Source organism: Heliconius melpomene, unplaced genomic scaffold (genome assembly GCF_056956725.1).
Source record: "Heliconius melpomene rosina isolate 202511_hmr_F unplaced genomic scaffold, ASM5695672v1 Hmr00187, whole genome shotgun sequence".
Classification (NCBI taxonomy): Eukaryota; Metazoa; Arthropoda; class Insecta; order Lepidoptera; family Nymphalidae; genus Heliconius; species Heliconius melpomene.
The window spans coordinates 52,976-72,988 of record NW_028181855.1 but is presented as its reverse complement, the minus strand read 5'-3'; the positions used below and the strand labels follow the sequence as shown (position 1 = coordinate 72,988).

Sequence of the window (20,013 nt, the reverse complement as noted above, 5' to 3'; positions counted from 1 at the left end):
TAGTAAAGGTGTTGTATTAGCATTAGCTTGACACCGACTTCAAAATTATAAAATCTTTGTAAAATTATTTTTCACTTTTTAGTTCGTTGTTAGAAGTCGGTTTTTGTTTTTGTTATAAGTTAATTTATAGATGAACTTAATAATCCTTTAATTACATTAAAATCAATTGGACATCAATGATATTGAAGATATGAATATTCTGATTTTAATAACATTGAATTTGTAGGGAACATTACTTATTCAAAATTAATATTATTACATTTACTAGAATCATCCGCACGCAGCGCATTGGAACAATTCAAACCTGTTCCGAGTTTTTTTGCTATGCCTGTCGTAGGCTGCTAGCCAGCATCGCCACGTTTAAAGAGTCGGCTAGAATCGCTTGCGACATTCACTTGTGTATCCATTGCTCTCTTAGCTTGCATTCAATTCTCAACCTTAACATCTTGCTATTACGTGCTAGTTTAGCTTGTATTTTCTATTGGTATTTATTTAAATGGTATATATTAAATTTGGACAATTTCTCCACAAAATTTGGATTTTTAATTTTACTCATTTAGTGTAAAATAAATAAGATCATATTAAATAGTGGTATCACATCTCAACCGCTATATTGGTGACCCCTAAATTGGTGAGCACTACAATAAATACCTACGCTTACTGCTGGCAAGAAGATTTAAAACGGCAGGAGGCCATTTTAACGACCTTGGCAAGTGACCTCTGATACAAGATGGAGGACGCGACTACATCCAACGTGTACAGAATTGGCGTGCGTATTCCACCATTCTGGCCGGAAGAACCAGCCCTTTGGTTTTCACAAATTGAAGGTCAGTTTGCTTTATCTAATATAACAAGTGATACTACAAAATTTTATTACGTTGCCGCTCAGTTACATAATCAATTTGCTGTCGAGGTGAAGGATATTATCATTTCTCCTCCCGAGACGGATAAATACATCACTCTTAAAACGCAACTGATTAAAAGATTGTCTGCGTCTCAAGAAAAGAAAGTGATGCAGTTGCTGAGGCACGAGCAGCTAGGTGATCGCAAGCCATCACAGTTTCTGCGATACATGCAAGATCTTGCGGGTTCATCTGTCCCCAAGGATTTTTTAAAAACATTATGGTCGAGTAGGTTACCACAAAACATTCAAACGGTTATAGCTTCACAGCCTGATCTGCCTATCGAAAAATTAGCTGACCTGGCAGACAAAGTGCATGAGATAGCACCCTCATCACCACAGGTCGCAAGCACATCTGCGATGGCCACACCCCCTGCATCCTCCATGTTGGAAGAAATGGCCAAGCAGATCCAACTCCTGACCAAGCAGGTATCGGAACTCTCGACCCACGTACGTCACAACTCGGTCTCATCAAAATTTAAAGAGCGTTCCCGGAGCCATTCCAGACATCGCAGGAAGTCGACTACCCAGCAAAAATGTTGGTACCATTTTAAATTTGGTTCAAATGCTAAAAAATGTGTGCAGCCATGTAGTTACGGAGAGTCGGAAAACTCTCTGGGCAGCCGGAAGTAGCGGCCAACGTCTGCCCTTTACCTACAGGCCGTCTTTTCATTACCGACCGTATTTCAAAAATGCTTTTCCTCATTGATACTGGCTCGGATCTCTGCGTTTTTCCACGGTTGGCTACCAAGGCGCCCTGTACCAAGACAAAGTATGAACTTATGGCGGCGAACGGTACAGTCATTCATACTTACGGTCCTACATTATTGCACTTAGACCTAGGACTGAAACGTACTTTCACCTGGAAATTTACCATCGCTGATGTTTCAAAGCCCATTATCGGCGTAGATTTTTTGATATTTTACAATCTTCTTGTAGATTGCAGATGTCAGCGACTCGTCGATGGAAATACCACTCTGTCAGTGCAAGCAATAAAAGAAAATATCTCCGATGACCTTGCGTCAGTCAAAGCCATTTCGGGAGAATCAAAATACCATCAGCTGCTTCATGAGTTTCCAGAGGTAACGAGACCATCAGGTACGTCTTCCTTACCTAAGCATAATACCGTGCATTACATCAAAACCATTCCCGGACCACCGGTTACCAGTAGACCTCGTCGTTTAGACCCAGTTAGACTGAAAGCAGCCAAAAAAGAATTTGACGATATGCTGTCACAGGGAACTGCCCGCTCCTCTAACAGTTCGTGGTCGTCCGCTCTGCACTTAGTTAAGAAGAAGGACGACGGATGGAGACCATGTGGTGATTATAGGGCACTCAATGCTCGCACAGTACCTGACAGGTATCCGATACGCCATATCCAGTATTTTTCCTACCAACTCTCTGGTTGTACAGTATTTTCAACTATCGATCTAGTCAAGGCGTACAATCAAATACCAGTACACGTCAATGATATCCACAAAACAGCCATTATAACTCCTTTTGGACTTTTCGAGTTCCCGTACATGACCTACGGACTGCGCAATGCAGCACAAACCTTTCAGAGGTTCATGGACGAAGTGCTACGTGATTTTGATGACTTTTGTTTTGGTTACTTAGACGACATTTTGGTATTTTCCAGTTCTGAAGAACAACATCAGCGCCACATCAGACTACTCTTCACCAGGCTCAAAGAGTATGGTGTTTTGATAAACACATCCAAGTGTGTCTTCGGGCAGCGACAGGTAAAATTTCTTGGTTACCTAGTGTCAGGTTCTGGGACTCAACCTTTAGAGACGAACGTAAAGAGCATAGAGGAGTGCAGTGTGCCGAAAACTGCTAAGGAATTACGACGTTTCCTCGGTATGTTCAATTTTTATCGGCGTTTTATTCCCGATGCCGCAAATATCCAAGCACCATTAGATGCTGCGCTTCTAGGACCTAAGATGAAAGGAGCTAAGCCGATCACTATGACGCCGGAGATGATGGAAGCCTTTCAAAAATGTAAGACTTGTTTATCTCAAGCCACATTACTGGCTCACCCAGATCCTTCTGCAGAGCTAGCTATTGCCACTGATGCTTCTGATGTCGGAATTGGAGCAGTTCTTCAACAACGTGTTAATAACGTATGGCAACCTCTTGGTTTCTTTTCTAAAAAATTAACATCTGCGCAGAAGAAGTATAGTCCTTACGACAGAGAACTGTTAGCCATTTATGAAGCCATTAAATATTTTCGACACATGGTTGAGGCTCGAAACTTCGTGATTCACACGGATCATAAACCTCTCACATATGCATTCAACATTAACAGGGAGAAATGCTCACCGCGCCAATATCGGTACTTTGATTATATTTCTCAGTTCACAACTATTATTCAATACTTACCAGGACGTTTGAACGTAGTGGCTGATACTCTGTCACGACTGGAAGAGGTGAGTCGATCTATCGATTACCAGGCTCTAGCACTTGCTCAAGATACTGATCCTGAACTGCTAGGTCTGCTTCAAAAAGGCTCATCGTTAAAACTGGTTAAGGTAGATTTGCCACACTGTAACCAGAAGTTATACTGTGACGTATCAATGTCTTCTCCGCGCCCGTTCATTACTGAGAAGTTTCGCCGACAAGTTTTTGAAACTTCACACAGCTTGAGCCATCCTGGTAGGACAGCTACAGTGCGGCTGGTTACACAGAGATTCGTATGGCCAGGGATTCGCAAAGACTGTAGAGAGTGGACACGAGAGTGTGTACTTTGTCAAAAGAGCAAAGTTCACCGTCATACCCTTGCTCCCTTATCCTCAATTCCAACTCCTACATCGAGGTTTGCACACATCCACCTCGACATCGTCGGACCTTTAACTATTTCGTCTGATTTCAGATATTGCCTTACTGTCATCGACCGTTTCACACGATGGCCTGAGGCATTCCCACTTAAGGACATCACAGCTGATTCCTGTGCTGCCGCTCTTCTCTCTGGTTGGATAGCAAGATTTGGTTGCCCTCTTCGAATTACAACCGATAGGGGTCGGCAATTCGAGTCGCATCTCTTCAAGGCACTATCAGCCATGGTTGGTGCACATCACTTTACGACTACTTCGTATCATCCAGCTTCCAACGGCTTGATCGAGAGACTCCATCGTCAGCTGAAGGCAGCTATCATGTGCCATCCCTCTTCGACCTGGACGGAAGCACTTCCCTTAGTGCTGCTGGGCATCCGTAGCGCTTGGAAGGATGATATTCAGGCTTCAGCGGCTGAGCTGGTCTACGGGGAGCCCCTTCGACTTCCAGGGCAATTTCTTGCACCCTCGGAGGATTACAGGACAGCAGATATCACAAATCTGGTCACTCGTCTTCGTGCTGGTATGGCACGACTCTCACCGAAGCCCACGTCATGGCATAGGACAGATCCTTTTTATATGCCAGCTGACCTTGCAGAGACAACACATGTTTTTTTACGGCAGGACCACGTCCGCAAACCACTGGAACCACCTTATGCAGGCCCATACAAGGTTCTCAAGAGGACTCCTAAATATTTCAAAATAGACATATGTGGTAAGCCTAATAACGTTAGTGTGGACAGGATCAAGCCCGCATATGTTACGAGAGAGGCCGTTCCTGCATCAAAGAGGATAATAACAGCACCAAAGGCTATCTCTCAATCTGACGTGGAGCAGACACTTGAGAAGCGGACAAGAAGCGGAAGAAGAGTCAAGTTTCCAGACTACTATCGCCCTTAACCAGGTCTCTGGGGGGGAGTACTGTAGGGAACATTACTTATTCAAAATTAATATTATTACATTTACTAGAGTCATCCGCACGCAGCGCATTGGAACAATTCAAACCTGTTCCGAGTTTTTTTGCTATGCGTGTTTGCTGCTAGCCAGCATCGCCACGTTTAAAGAGTCGGCTAGAATCGCTTGCGACATTCACTTGTGTATCCATTGCTCTCTTAGCTTGCATTCAATTCTCAACCTTAACATCTTGCTATTACGTGCTAGTTTAGCTTGTATTTTCTATTGGTATTTATTTAAATTTCTTTATTTCCTTCTGTGATTATTTTCTCTTCACGTATCTGTGAGTTTAATAAATTTGGACAATTTCTCCACAAAATTTGGATTTTTAATTTTACTCATTTAGTGTAAAATAAATAAGATCATATTAAATAGTGGTATCACATCTCAACCGCTATAAATTTGATTCATATATTTTTCATTCAATCTGATGAAAATTTAAATAATTTTCGACTTTTAGATGTTGATAATCGAATTATTTTACCTATAAATAATCAAATTCGTATTTTAGTTACAGCTACAGATGTAATTCACTCTTGAACAATTCCATCATTAGGAGTAAAAATTGACGCTAATCCAGGACGATTAAATCAAACTAGATTTTTTATTAATCGTCCTGGAATTTATTATGGTCAATGTTCTGAAATTTGTGGGGCAAATCATAGTTTTATACCTATTGTTATTGAAAGAATCCCTATAAAAAACTTTATTAATTGAATTAATAATTATTCATTAGATGACTGAAAGCAAGTACTGGTCTCTTAAACCATTTTATAGTAAATTAGCATTTACTTCTAATGATAAAGAATTAGTTAATAAATAACATAAATATGTCAAATTTAAATTATTACTTTTTGTAATATTCTTTTATTCCTCAAATAATACCTATCAATTGAATAATTTCATTATTATTTTTTATTTCTATTTTTATTAGTTTTATAATTATAAATTATTTTATTTTTAATTATAAAAATAATTTTAATTTTAAAAAAATTAATAAAAATAATTTCAAAAAAAATTGTTGAAAATGATAAATAATCTTTTTTCAATTTTTGATCCTTCAACAAATTTATTTAATTTCCCATTTAATTGAATTAGAACATTTATTGGATTATTATTTATTCCTTTATATTTCTGATTTTTTCCTAATCGTCATTATTTATTATGAAATTTTATTTCTAATAAACTTCATAATGAATTTAAAACTTTATTAGAACCAAATAGAATTAATGGATCAACTTTTATTTTTATTTCATTATTCTTTTTTATTTTATTTAATATTTTTTTAGATTTATTCCCATATATTTTTACTAGAACAAGTCATCTTAATATATCCCTTTCATTATCTTTAACATTATGATTAAGATTTATAATTTATGGATGATTAAATAATACACAACATATATTTATTCATATAATTCCTCAGGGAACACCAACTATTTTAATACCTTTTATAGTACTAATTGAAACTATTAGTAATATTATTCGACCTGGAACTTTAGCAGTTCGATTAACAGCTAATATAATTGCAGGTCATTTACTTTTAACTTTATTAAGTAATACAGGTATTAATATACTTAATTATTTATTAATTATTTTAATTATTGTTCAAATTTTATTATTAATTCTTGAATTGCCGTAGCAATTATTCAATCTTATGTAATTTCTATTTTAAGAACTCTTTATTCTAGAGAAGTAAATTAATGTCTAATCATAATCATCCCTATCACTTAGTTGACTATAGACCTTGACCCTTAACAGGAGCTATTGGAGTAATAACCTTAGTAACTGGTTTAGTAAAATGATTTCATAATTTTAATATAAACTTATTATTTATTGGATATATTATCGTATTATTAACTATATTTCAATGATGACGAGATATTTGTCGAGAAAGAACATTCCAAGGAAAACATACTATTATAGTATCAAAAGGTTTACGGTGAGGAATAATTTTATTTATTATTTCTGAAATTTTTTTCTTCATTTCTTTTTTCTGAGCATTTTTACGCATTTCAGCGGTGAGGAATCATTTTAGAATAGAATAGAATAGAATATACTTTATTGCACACATAAAAGAAATATATAGAAAGAACAACACAAATAAAATTTAAAGAAAAACACGTATGCAAAGGCGGTCTTATTGCTTTAAGCAATCTCCACCAGACAACCTTTGAAACATTACGGATAAAATGTAATGAGGAGAAAGGGGATAACGTCTCAGTGCAAATTTTATGAAATATAATTAAATAGTATATAATATATAATAAACTAAGTCAATAATATAAAATAAACTTACATAAAATGTGTTTAATGTTTATATACTTTACACATACATACATACATACATAAAAATATTGAAAAAAAACAATATATACTTACACATATATACATACATACATAAATCGTGTTCAAAAATATATACATATATCAGGGAACCAGATTATTTAAGTTGCCAGTTGTCAAAACCAGATGGTGTTGCCTGTCACTCTGACGTCACACCGATCGATGACAATCACATAAAACCAACCGCACGGACGTACGCTCAGTCGAGGCTCTACCACGGCTCGGTGCACTACTCGTGCTCCACCGCTGGCCAACCTCGACTACTTCAATTACAAATGTGGTTAAGACCTATTTGCAATTATACTGGGCTGGAGCAGTGAAAGGCGAGTGTTAGTACTGTAAAGGGATCCCTTAAGCCTACAGTTGTGGTCACAAGTCCACGGCACTGCTCCAAGCTTCACGTCAAGAGTAAGATAACATTTCTTATAATTACCACGCCCGAATTAGAAGTACGATGTCGGTCATATCTGTCTACATCAGAAGTGGGATCGGAACAAGCTCCGGTCCCAATCACCTTAGTCTCCGACACATAATATTAAAAAAAATAAATAAATATAAACTATTATACTAAATTAAATAAGTACTCTTTCAGGCGATTTTTAAAACTGTATAGACATTTGGAATGACGAACTTCTGTAGGAAGTTCATTCCAAAGAATTGCAGATTTCATAGTAAAAGACTTAGAATAAAATAGGGTATGGGAAGTTGGTAATTTAAGGAGATTATCACAACGGGATCTAAGGTGGAGGTGAAGAAGTGAATCGGCACCTAGGAAACAAAATCGATCTTTTAAGTAGGAGGGAGAGAGAGAGTTGTACAGGATAGAATAGAGGAGAGTCAGCATGCGGAAATTTCGGCGATGTCGGATAGGAAGCCATCCAAGCTGACGACGATGATCAGAAACATGATCAAATTTACGTAAACCGAAGATAAATCTAATACATAGATTTTGTAACCGCTCTAGTTTATTTAGTTGTTCCTCAGATAAGTCTGGGTAACACGAATCAGCATAGTATAAAATCGGTAACAGTAGTGAATGAGCTAGAGCAGTTTTGGTCTTTATAGGTAGGAAATATTTCCATCGTTTGAGCGATCCGATAGTGGCAAATAATTTACGGGTAACCTCAGCTATCTGTACTGACCAAGATAGGGAATTGTCTATAATAATACCAAGGTTCTTAATAGATGGACTCAGGCTCAAATCGACGCCGCCAAACTGTATAGCAGGGAGGCTATTCTGGTCAAGTTTTTTTAGTTGCTTAGAGCCACCAATAATACTGACCTGTGACTTGGCAGGATTGACAGTTAAGCGAAAAGATTTGCTCCACCTACTAACATTCCGCAAATCTTCGTTAAGCTTATGAATAGCCTCACTAACATCATCAAACGGGGCGGCTAAGTAAATTTGAAGGTCGTCAGCATATAGATGAAAGGAAGAGCGAGAGATTTTGGGAAACTGAATTAATAAAAATGGAGAAAAGGAGAGGATAGAGGACACCACCTTGGGGAACACCGGCAGAAAGAGAGCAAAGGGAAGATGACTTGTCATTGGCTTGAACGTACTGTTGCCGATCACATAAATAGCTTCTGAACCACTCAGTGGCTTCAGGAGAGATATTTATTGAACGCAGAACAGCAACCAAGAGATCAGTATCAACAGAATTAAAGGCGTTGCTAAAGTCCAGCAAAGCAATGACTGTAAGATTTTGTTTGTCCATGCTAAGTCTGATATCGTCACAAACTTTAATCAAAGTAGTGACTGTGCTATGCCCGTTACGGAATCCAGACTGGAACTCGGATAATATATGGTTGTCAAATAGATATTGATTTAGTTGCTGAAAAACAATACGTTCCAAGACCTTTGACAAGAAAGGAAGGATGGAGATAGGACGGTAGTGAGAGAAGGATTTTGGATCTTTGGTTTTGGGTATGGGGATAACGCGGGCAATGCGCCACAAACTGGGAAAAGTGTTATGGGAAATAGAAAAATTTAAAATATGGGTAATGACTGGAACTAAGACTTCCAAGGGCAAATGCGGTTGATGCCATCATAACCAGAAGCATCAGATTTGATGGCTAGGATACTGTTTCTTACCTGGGATGAGGTTATAGAAGCAAAGTTAAAAGGAACGATTGTGGGAGACGGCAAGGAGTTGATATAATTCAATGTATTTGCTTTAATTGTGTTGTCCATAGATGTTATCGAGGCAAAGTGTTTATTCAAGGCATCAACGTCTAGATTGCAATTCAAATCCTTACGTTGCCGGCCAATGCCTAGCGATTCCAGAAATTTCCACAACTTACGTGGGCTTAAGTTTTTCATTCATTCATTTTATTTATTATTTCTGAAATCTTTTTCTTCATTTCTTTTTTCTGAGCATTTTTTCATAGTTTCATGATATAAAATTATCTGGGTAATCAGAATAACGACGGGGTATACCAGCTAATCCTAAAAAATGTTGAGGAAAAAATGTTAAATTAACACCAATAAATATGGAAATAAATTGAATTTTTAATAAATAAGGATTTAATAATAATCCAGTAAATAGAGAATATCAATGAACAAAACCCCCTAAAATAGCAAATACAGCTCCTATCACATCACTGCACCTGCGTGGCGGTAGGGTGAGTACACACCACGCCCTCCGGTTCCTCACACTGTGACCTCTGCATGACAGAGAACACACACGACAGTGAGACACACACGAGACAAAAATTATTGTGCATTTTACACTAAAATATAATTTTTTTATAATGAATTTAAATTCATCTTTAGAATATTTTATTCTTATTTTTTTTTTATTTTATTAATTAATAATTCCAATAAAATATTTTTCTTATTTATTTTATTTTTCAGAACTATAATTTCTATTTCATCAAATTCATGATTAGGATGCTGAATTGGCTTAGAAATTAATTTACTTAGATTTATCCCCTTAATCTCTTCCCCCAATAATCTATTAAATTCAGAAGCTTCCTTAAAATATTTTTTAACTCAATCTATTGCATCAATTAATTTTTTATTTTCTATCCTATTGAATTTATTTCTTATAAAAATATTTATTAATGATTTATTATCAATTATTATAAATTCTGCAATATTAATAAAAATAGGTTCTGTTCCTTTTCATTTTTGATTTCCTAATATTATAGAAGGATTATCATGATTTAATAGATTTATTTTAATAACATGACAAAAAATTTCACCAATTATTTTATTATCTTATAATATAAATTTTATTTTTTTAATTTTTATTATAATTTTTAATGTAATAATTGGAGCTGTAGGAAGATTTAATCAAACTTCTTTACGTAAATTAATAGCTTTTTCTTCAATTAATAACATTGGTTGATTAATTTCAGCTTTATTAATTAGAGAAAATTTATGATTAATATATTTTCTATTCAATTCAGTTAAATTCAGTTGAAACTGGTGTCGATCGTTCGGGCTTCGAGGGGCCTTCAAGGTGGTATACAACCCGCGGGAATGCGCGGGAAGGTGCCGGCGGTTAGTGGCGAAAACCGATTTTTTCAGTTTTCCCCGCTCGGATTCAGTTGAAACTGGTGTCGATCGTTCGGGCTCCGAGGGGCCTTCAAGGTGGTATACAACCCGAAGTTGGAAGGTGAAGGTGCGGGCGGTAAGTGGCGAAAACCGATTTTTTCACTTTTCCCCGCTCGGATTCAGTTGAAACTGGTGTCGATCGTTCGGGCTCCGAGGGGCCTTCAAGGTGGTATACAACCCGCGGGAATGTGCGGGAAGGTGCCGGCGGTAAGTGACGAAAACCTATTTTTTCAGTTTTCCCCGCTCGGATTCAGTTGAAACTGGTGTCGATCGTTCGGGCTCCGAGGGGCCTTCAAGGTGGTATACAACCCGCGGGAATGCGCGGGAAGGTGCGGGCGGTAAGTGGCGAAAACCGATTTTTTTCAGTTTTCCCCGCTCGGATTCAGTTGAAACTGGTGTCGATCGTTCGGGCTTCGAGGGGCCTTCAAGGTGGTATACAACCCGCGGGAATGCGCGGGAAGGTGCCGGCGGTTAGTGGCGAAAACCGATTTTTTTCAGTTTTCCCCGCTCGGATTCAGTTGAAACTGGTGTCGATCGTTCGGGCTCCGAGGGGCCTTCAAGGTGGTATACAACCCGAAGTTGGAAGGTGAAGGTGCGGGCGGTAAGTGGCGAAAACCGATTTTTTCACTTTTCCCCGCTCGGATTCAGTTGAAACTGGTGTCGATCGTTCGGACTCCGAGGGGCCTTCAAGGTGGTATACAACCCGAAGTTGGAAGGTGAAGGTGCGGGCGGTAAGTGGCGAAAACCGATTTTTTCACTTTTCCCCGCTCGGATTCAGTTGAAACTGGTGTCGATCGTTCGGGCTCCGAGGGGCCTTCAAGGTGGTATACAACCCGCGGGAATGCGCGGGAAGTGGCGAAAACCGATTTTTTCAGTTTTCCCCGCTCGGATTCAGTTGAAACTGGTGTCGATCGTTCGGGCTCCGAGGGGCCTTCAAGGTGGTATACAACCCGCGGGAATGTGCGGGAAGGTGCCGGCGGTAAGTGACGAAAACCTATTTTTTCAGTTTTCCCCGCTCGGATTCAGTTGAAACTGGTGTCGATCGTTCGGGCTCCGAGGGGCCTTCAAGGTGGTATACAACCCGCGGGAATGCGCGGGAAGGTGCGGGCGGTAAGTGGCGAAAACCGATTTTTTCAGTTTTCCCCGCTCGGATTCAGTTGAAACTGGTGTCGATCGTTCGGGCTCCGAGGGGCCTTCAAGGTGGTATACAACCCGAAGTTGGAAGGTGAAGGTGCGGGCGGTAAGTGGCGAAAACCGTTTTTTTCACTTTTCCCCAATCGGATTCAGTTGAAACTGGTGTCGATCGTTCGGGCTCCGAGGGGCCTTCAAGGTGGTATACAACCCGCGGGAATGTGCGGGAAGGTGCTGGCGGTAAGTGACGAAAACCTATTTTTTCAGTTTTCCCCGCTCGGATTCAGTTGAAACTGGTGTCGATCGTTCGGGCTCCGAGGGGTCTTCAAGGTGGTATACAACCCGCGGGAATGCGCGGGAAGGTGCGGGCGGTAAGTGGCGAAAACCGATTTTTTCAGTTTTCCCCGCTCGGATTCAGTTGAAACTGGTGTCGATCGTTCGGGCTCCGAGGGGCCTTCAAGGTGGTATACAACCCGCGGGAATGTGCGGGAAGGTGCCGGCGGTAAGTGACGAAAACCTATTTTTTCAGTTTTCCCCGCTCGGATTCAGTTGAAACTGGTGTCGATCGTTCGGGCTTCGAGGGGCCTTCAAGGTGGTATACAACCCGCGGGAATGCGCGGGAAGGTGCCGGCGGTTAGTGGCGAAAACCGATTTTTTCAGTTTTCCCCGCTCGGATTCAGTTGAAACTGGTGTCGATCGTTCGGGCTCCGAGGGGCCTTCAAGGTGGTATACAACCCGCGGGAATGCGCGGGAAGTGGCGAAAACCGATTTTTTCAGTTTTCCCCGCTCGGATTCAGTTGAAACTGGTGTCGATCGTTCGGGCTCCGAGGGGCCTTCAAGGTGGTATACAACCCGAAGTTGGAAGGTGAAGGTGCGGGCGGTAAGTGGCAAAAACCGATTTTTTCACTTTTCCCCGCTCGGATTCAGTTGAAACTGGTGTCGATCGTTCGGGCTCCGAGGGGCCTTCAAGGTGGTATACAACCCGCGGGAATGTGCGGGAAGGTGCCGGCGGTAAGTGACGAAAACCTATTTTTTCAGTTTTCCCCGCTCGGATTCAGTTGAAACTGGTGTCGATCGTTCGGGCTCCGAGGGGCCTTCAAGGTGGTATACAACCCGCGGGAATGCGCGGGAAGGTGCGGGCGGTAAGTGGCGAAAACCGATTTTTTCAGTTTTCCCCGCTCGGATTCAGTTGAAACTGGTGTCGATCGTTCGGGCTCCGAGGGGCCTTCAAGGTGGTATACAACCCGCGGGAATGTGCGGGAAGGTGCCGGCGGTAAGTGACGAAAACCTATTTTTTCAGTTTTCCCCGCTCGGATTCAGTTGAAACTGGTGTCGATCGTTCGGGCTTCGAGGGGCCTTCAAGGTGGTATACAACCCGCGGGAATGCGCGGGAAGGTGCCGGCGGTTAGTGGCGAAAACCGATTTTTTTCAGTTTTCCCCGCTCGGATTCAGTTGAAACTGGTGTCGATCGTTCGGGCTCCGAGGGGCCTTCAAGGTGGTATACAACCCGCGGGAATGCGCGGGAAGTGGCGAAAACCGATTTTTTCAGTTTTCCCCGCTCGGATTCAGTTGAAACTGGTGTCGATCGTTCGGGCTCCGAGGGGCCTTCAAGGTGGTATACAACCCGAAGTTGGAAGGTGAAGGTGCGGGCGGTAAGTGGCGAAAACCGATTTTTTCACTTTTCCCCGCTCGGATTCAGTTGAAACTGGTGTCGATCGTTCGGGCTCCGAGGGGCCTTCAAGGTGGTATACAACCCGCGGGAATGCGCGGGAAGGTGCGGGCGGTAAGTGGAAAAAACCGATTTTTTCAGTTTTCCCCGCTCGGATTCAGTTGAAATTGGTGTCGATCGTTCGGGCTCCGAGGGGCCTTCAAGGTGGTATACAACCCGCGGGAATGTGCGGGAAGGTGCCGGCGGTAAGTGACGAAAAACTATTTTTTCAGTTTTCCCCGCTCGGATTCAGTTGAAACTGGTGTCGATCGTTCGGGCTTCGAGGGGCCTTCAAGGTGGTATACAACCCGCGGGAATGCGCGGGAAGGTGCCGGCGGTTAGTGGCGAAAACCGATTTTTTCAGTTTTCCCCGCTCGGATTCAGTTGAAACTGGTGTCGATCGTTCGGGCTCCGAGGGGCCTTCAAGGTGGTATACAACCCGCGGGAATGCGCGGGAAGTGGCGAAAACCGATTTTTTCAGTTTTCCCCGCTCGGATTCAGTTGAAACTGGTGTCGATCGTTCGGGCTCCGAGGGGCCTTCAAGGTGGTATACAACCCGAAGTTGGAAGGTGAAGGTGCGGGCGGTAAGTGGCGAAAACCGATTTTTTCACTTTTCCCCGCTCGGATTCAGTTGAAACTGGTGTCGATCGTTCGGGCTCCGAGGGGCCTTCAAGGTGGTATACAATCCGCGGGAATGCGCGGGAAGGTGCGGGCGGTAAGTGGAAAAAACCGATTTTTTCAGTTTTCCCCGCTCGGATTCAGTTGAAATTGGTGTCGATCGTTCGGGCTTCGAGGGGCCTTCAAGGTGGTATACAACCCACGGGAATGCGCGGGAAGGTGCGGGCGGTAAGTGGAAAAAACCGATTTTTTCACTTTTCCCCGCTCGGATTCAGTTGAAACTGGTGTCGATCGTTCGGGCTCCGAGGGGCCTTCAAGGTGGTATACAACCCGAAGTTGGAAGGTGAAGGTGCGGGCGGTAAGTGGCGAAAACCGATTTTTTCACTTTTCCCCGCTCGGATTCAGTTGAAACTGGTGTCGATCGTTCGGGCTCCGAGGGGCCTTCAAGGTGGTATACAACCCGCGGGAATGTGCGGGAAGGTGCCGGCGGTAAGTGACGAAAACCTATTTTTTCAGTTTTCCCCGCTCGGATTCAGTTGAAACTGGTGTCGATCGTTCGGGCTCCGAGGGGCCTTCAAGGTGGTATACAACCCGCGGGAATGCGCGGGAAGGTGCGGGCGGTAAGTGGCGAAAACCGATTTTTTCAGTTTTCCCCGCTCGGATTCAGTTGAAACTGGTGTCGATCGTTCGGGCTTCGAGGGGCCTTCAAGGTGGTATACAACCCGCGGGAATGCGCGGGAAGGTGCCGGCGGTTAGTGGCGAAAACCGATTTTTTCAGTTTTCCCCGCTCGGATTCAGTTGAAACTGGTGTCGATCGTTCGGGCTCCGAGGGGCCTTCAAGGTGGTATACAACCCGAAGTTGGAAGGTGAAGGTGCGGGCGGTAAGTGGCGAAAACCGATTTTTTCACTTTTCCCCGCTCGGATTCAGTTGAAACTGGTGTCGATCGTTCGGGCTCCGAGGGGCCTTCAAGGTGGTATACAACCCGCGGGAATGCGCGAGAAGGTGCGGGCGGTAAGTGGCGAAAACCGATTTTTTCAGTTTTCCCCGCTCGGATTCAGTTGAAACTGGTGTCGATGGCGGTAAGTGGCGAAAACCGATTTTTTCAGTTTTCCCCGCTCGTATTCAGTTGAAACTGGTGTCGATCGTTCGGGCTCCGAGGGGCCTTCAAGGTGGTATACAACCCGCGGGAATGCGCGGGAAGGTGCGGGCGGTAAGTGGAAAAAACCAATTTTTTCAGTTTTCCCCGCTTGGATTCAGTTGAAACTGGTGTCGATCGTTCGGGCTCCGAGGGGCCTTCAAGGTGGTATACAACCCGCGGGAATGCGCGGGAAGGTGCGGGCGGTAAGTGGAAAAAACCGATTTTTCCAGTTTTCCCCACTCGGATTCAGTTGAAACTGGTGTCGATCGTTCGGGCTCCGAGGGGCCTTCAAGGTGGTATACAACCCGCGGGAATGCGCGGGAAGGTGCGGGCGGTAAGTGGAAAAAACCGATTTTTTCAGTTTTCCCCGCTCGGATTCAGTTGAAATTGGTGTCGATCGTTCGGGCTTCGAGGGGCCTTCAAGGTGGTATACAACCCACGGGAATGCGCGGGAAGGTGCGGGCGGTAAGTGGAAAAAACCGATTTTTTCAGTTTTCCCCGCTCGGATTCAGTTGAAACTGGTGTCGATCGTTCGGGCTCCGAGGGGCCTTCAAGGTGGTATACAACCCGAAGTTGGAAGGTGAAGGTGCGGGCGGTAAGTGGCGAAAACCGATTTTTTCACTTTTCCCCGCTCGGATTCAGTTGAAACTGGTGTCGATCGTTCGGGCTCCGAGGGGCCTTCAAGGTGGTATACAACCCGCGGGAATGTGCGGGAAGGTGCCGGCGGTAAGTGACGAAAACCTATTTTTTCAGTTTTCCCCGCTCGGATTCAGTTGAAACTGGTGTCGATCGTTCGGGCTCCGAGGGGCCTTCAAGTTGGTATACAACCCGCGGGAATGCGCGGGAAGGTGCGGGCGGTAAGTGGCGAAAACCGATTTTTTCAGTTTTCCCCGCTCGGATTCAGTTGAAACTGGTGTCGATCGTTCGGGCTCCGAGGGGCCTTCAAGGTGGTATACAACCCGCGGGAATGCGCGGGAAGGTGCGGGCGGTAAGTGGAAAAAACCGATTTTTTCAGTTTTCCCCGCTCGGATTCAGTTGAAACTGGTGTCGATCGTTCGGGCTTCGAGGGGCCTTCAAGGTGGTATACAACCCGCGGGAATGCGCGGGAAGGTGCCGGCGGTTAGTGGCGAAAACCGATTTTTTCACTTTTCCCCGCTCGGATTCAGTTGAAACTGGTGTCGATCGTTCGGGCTCCGAGGGGCCTTCAAGGTGGTATACAACCCGCGGGAATGCGCGGGAAGGTGCGGGCGGTAAGTGGAAAAAACCGATTTTTTCAGTTTTCCCCGCTCGGATTCAGTTGAAACTGGTGTCGATCGTTCGGGCTTCGAGGGGCCTTCAAGGTGGTATACAACCCGCGGGAATGCGCGGGAAGGTGCGGGCGGTAAGTGGAAAAAACCGATTTTTTCAGTTTTCCCCGCTCGGATTCAGTTGAAACTGGTGTCGATCGTTCGGGCTTCGAGGGGCCTTCAAGGTGGTATACAACCCGCGGGAATGCGCAGGAAGGTGCCGGCGGTTAGTGGCGAAAACCGATTTTTTCAGTTTTCCCCGCTCGGATTCAGTTGAAACTGGTGTCGATCGTTCGGGCTCCGAGGGGCCTTCAAGGTGGTATACAACCCGCGGGAATGCGCGGGAAGGTGCGGGCGGTAAGTGGCGAAAACCGATTTTTTCAGTTTTCCCCGCTCGGATTCAGTTGAAACTGGTGTCGATCGTTCGGGCTTCGAGGGGCCTTCAAGGTGGTATACAACCCGCGGGAATGCGCGGGAAGGTGCCGGCGGTTAGTGGCGAAAACCGATTTTTTCAGTTTTCCCCGCTCGGATTCAGTTGAAACTGGTGTCGATCGTTCGGGCTCCGAGGGGCCTTCAAGGTGGTATACAACCCGAAGTTGGAAGGTGAAGGTGCGGGCGGTAAGTGGCGAAAACCGATTTTTTCACTTTTCCCCGCTCGGATTCAGTTGAAACTGGTGTCGATCGTTCGGGCTCCGAGGGGCCTTCAAGGTGGTATACAACCCGCGGGAATGCGCGAGAAGGTGCGGGCGGTAAGTGGCGAAAACCGATTTTTTCACTTTTCCCCGCTCGGATTCAGTTGAAACTGGTGTCGATCGTTCGGGCTCCGAGGGGCCTTCAAGGTGGTATACAACCCGCGGGAATGTGCGGGAAGGTGCCGGCGGTAAGTGACGAAAACCTATTTTTTCAGTTTTCCCCGCTCGGATTCAGTTGAAACTGGTGTCGATCGTTCGGGCTCCGAGGGGCCTTCAAGGTGGTATACAACCCGCGGGAATGCGCGGGAAGGTGCGGGCGGTAAGTGGAAAAAACCGATTTTTTCAGTTTTCCCCGCTCGGATTCAGTTGAAACTGGTGTCGATCGTTCGGGCTTCGAGGGGCCTTCAAGGTGGTATACAACCCGCGGGAATGCGCGGGAAGGTGCCGGCGGTTAGTGGCGAAAACCGATTTTTTCAGTTTTTCCCGCTCGGATTCAGTTGAAACTGGTGTCGATCGTTCGGGCTCCGAGGGGCCTTCAAGGTGGTATACAACCCGAAGTTGGAAGGTGAAGGTGCGGGCGGTAAGTGGCGAAAACCGATTTTTTCACTTTTCTCCGCTCGGATTCAGTTGAAACTGGTGTCGATCGTTCGGGCTCCGAGGGGCCTTCAAGGTGGTATACAACCCGCGGGAATGTGCGGGAAGGTGCCGGCGGTAAGTGACGAAAACCTATTTTTTCAGTTTTCCCCGCTCGGATTCAGTTGAAACTGGTGTCGATCGTTCGGGCTCCGAGGGGCCTTCAAGGTGGTATACAACCCGCGGGAATGCGCGGGAAGGTGCGGGCGGTAAGTGGAAAAAACCGATTTTTTCAGTTTTCCCCGCTCGGATTCAGTTGAAACTGGTGTCGATCGTTCGGGCTTCGAGGGGCCTTCAAGGTGGTATACAACCCGCGGGAATGCGCGGGAAGGTGCCGGCGGTTAGTGGCGAAAACCAATTTTTTCAGTTTTACCCGCTCGGATTCAGTTGAAACTGGTGTCGATGGCGGTAAGTGGCGAAAACCGATTTTTTCAGTTTTCCCCGCTCGGATTCAGTTGAAACTGGTGTCGATCGTTCGGGCTCCGAGGGGCCTTCAAGGTGGTATACAACCCGCGGGAATGCGCGGGAAGGTGCGGGCGGTAAGTGGCGAAAACCGATTTTTTCTGTTTTCTTCGCTCGGATTCAGTTGAAACTGGTGTCGATCGTTGGATCGTTGGTGTCGCTGCGGAGGGGTCAGTTGGTGATGGCCAGAACGTAGGAGTGTGGAAGGAGCCGAGAGTGGTTCTGACCAGATTGGACGTTGATGACGGAATGTCGACTGTCGGTAGTGTCAGGTCGAGACGAGGGTCCGGATCATCATATGGACGGTTGTGGGGAGCGTTGGAGTCAAAGGACTCAGATACTGAAAGTTTTGTGTCGATGGTGTCGGAGAAGTCAAGGACACGGGCACAATACCTGAAGGACAGGCGGAAGAGGCCTCGGAAGCCGATCGATCAGTCGGGGTCTTCTGGTGAAGGAGAGCCAGATAGACCGGCGCCAAAAGTGGTTGCCATGAGGAGACGGAAAGGTCTCGGTGAGGCAGAAAGGAAGGAGTTGCCGCTGAGTTCAGAACAGGAGGTGTCTGACAGCGCTGCGGCCGTACTGGCCAGGGCTAGCTCCAGGCTCTCGGACATGTCTCTACCATCCGAGAAAGAGCAGGACGAAGCCATACTTGCGTCTGACCTACAAAATCAGGTGGTGGACAGCCTAGCGGTGATAAGGAAGGTTGCCAGCAGATCGGGCAACCTTAAAGGAACTTTCACCAAGGCCTTTTGACGGATACCGGCCCGAGTGGGGACTCGAGCGGGTTATGTGGGACTCGTGGACCGGCTGAAGGCCAATCCCAATACCCACTAAAACCTCACGATGCTCCTCCTCGACCACCACTGGCCGCGAGACGCGGGGACTATAATCGTCCACGAAACGCGGCGGCGGGAGCCTGCTAGGCACGTCGCGGAGTCAAGGGTGTGTGGGCACCCTCGACGGCCTGCTCGGAGTAGCGCGCGGGAGCAACCTGCGCGCGCCTACTCGGGCCAGGTTGGTAGGCGGCCAGCTTCCCCAGGCTGACCGCCCTCTGGCACATTAGGGCGGAAGGCGGCGATCGTGTGCCGCCCTCCGGCGACCCGGTCTCTTACGGCGGATGGCGACTTCGGCAAAAGCCTCCCTCGTCCGTTCCGCCGACTCCTTCTCGAGCACCACTGCCTCGCAGAAGGATGAGACCGCATCCCACGACGTCTCGCTGCCGGCCATAGCCTTGACCACGGCCGGCAGGGAAAGGTCGTCCCCTATGACGTCGCGCAAAGCGCGACGTTGAGACGCCCAGGCTGAGCACACCTCCAACGTGTGCTGGGCCGTCTCGTCGAGGCAGTCGTCGCAGTGGTGGCAGCGAGCGTCGGGCTCCCTCCCGGCGATCCGACACAGGTAACCCCCGAAGCAGCCATGCCCCGTGAGCACCTGTGTCGTGCGGAAGGTTAGGACGCCGTGACGCCGCGCTAACCACTGGCGGAACACTGGACGAACAGCCTCGATCTTCTTCAGGCCGGCAGATGGATTTGCCAGCCGAGTGTCCCACATTTCAACCGCGGCCACCCGCGCCTCCTCAGTGCGTGCTTGGCTTGCCGGTTCCCCGGACGCTAGGCCTCGACGCCGGCAATAGACCGACGCCAGAGAAAGAGCATCCAGGTCCCACGGTATGACTCCAGCCAGCACGCACGCCACTTCACCGGAGATGGTCCGGTACCCCCGTATCGCCCGGATGGCCATCACCCTCTGC

General features: G+C 45.8%; 1 protein-coding gene across 1 annotated transcript; it reads left to right on the top strand.

The window, feature by feature from the left end:
• The first annotated feature begins 730 nt into the window (after positions 1–730).
• On the top strand, positions 731–1,534 carry LOC146526653 (uncharacterized). The gene has a single exon (XM_085206892.1). It carries the CDS (start codon positions 731–733, stop codon positions 1,532–1,534), a length of 804 nt encoding a protein of 267 aa, XP_085063018.1.
• Positions 1,535–20,013: the final 18,479 nt, after the last annotated feature.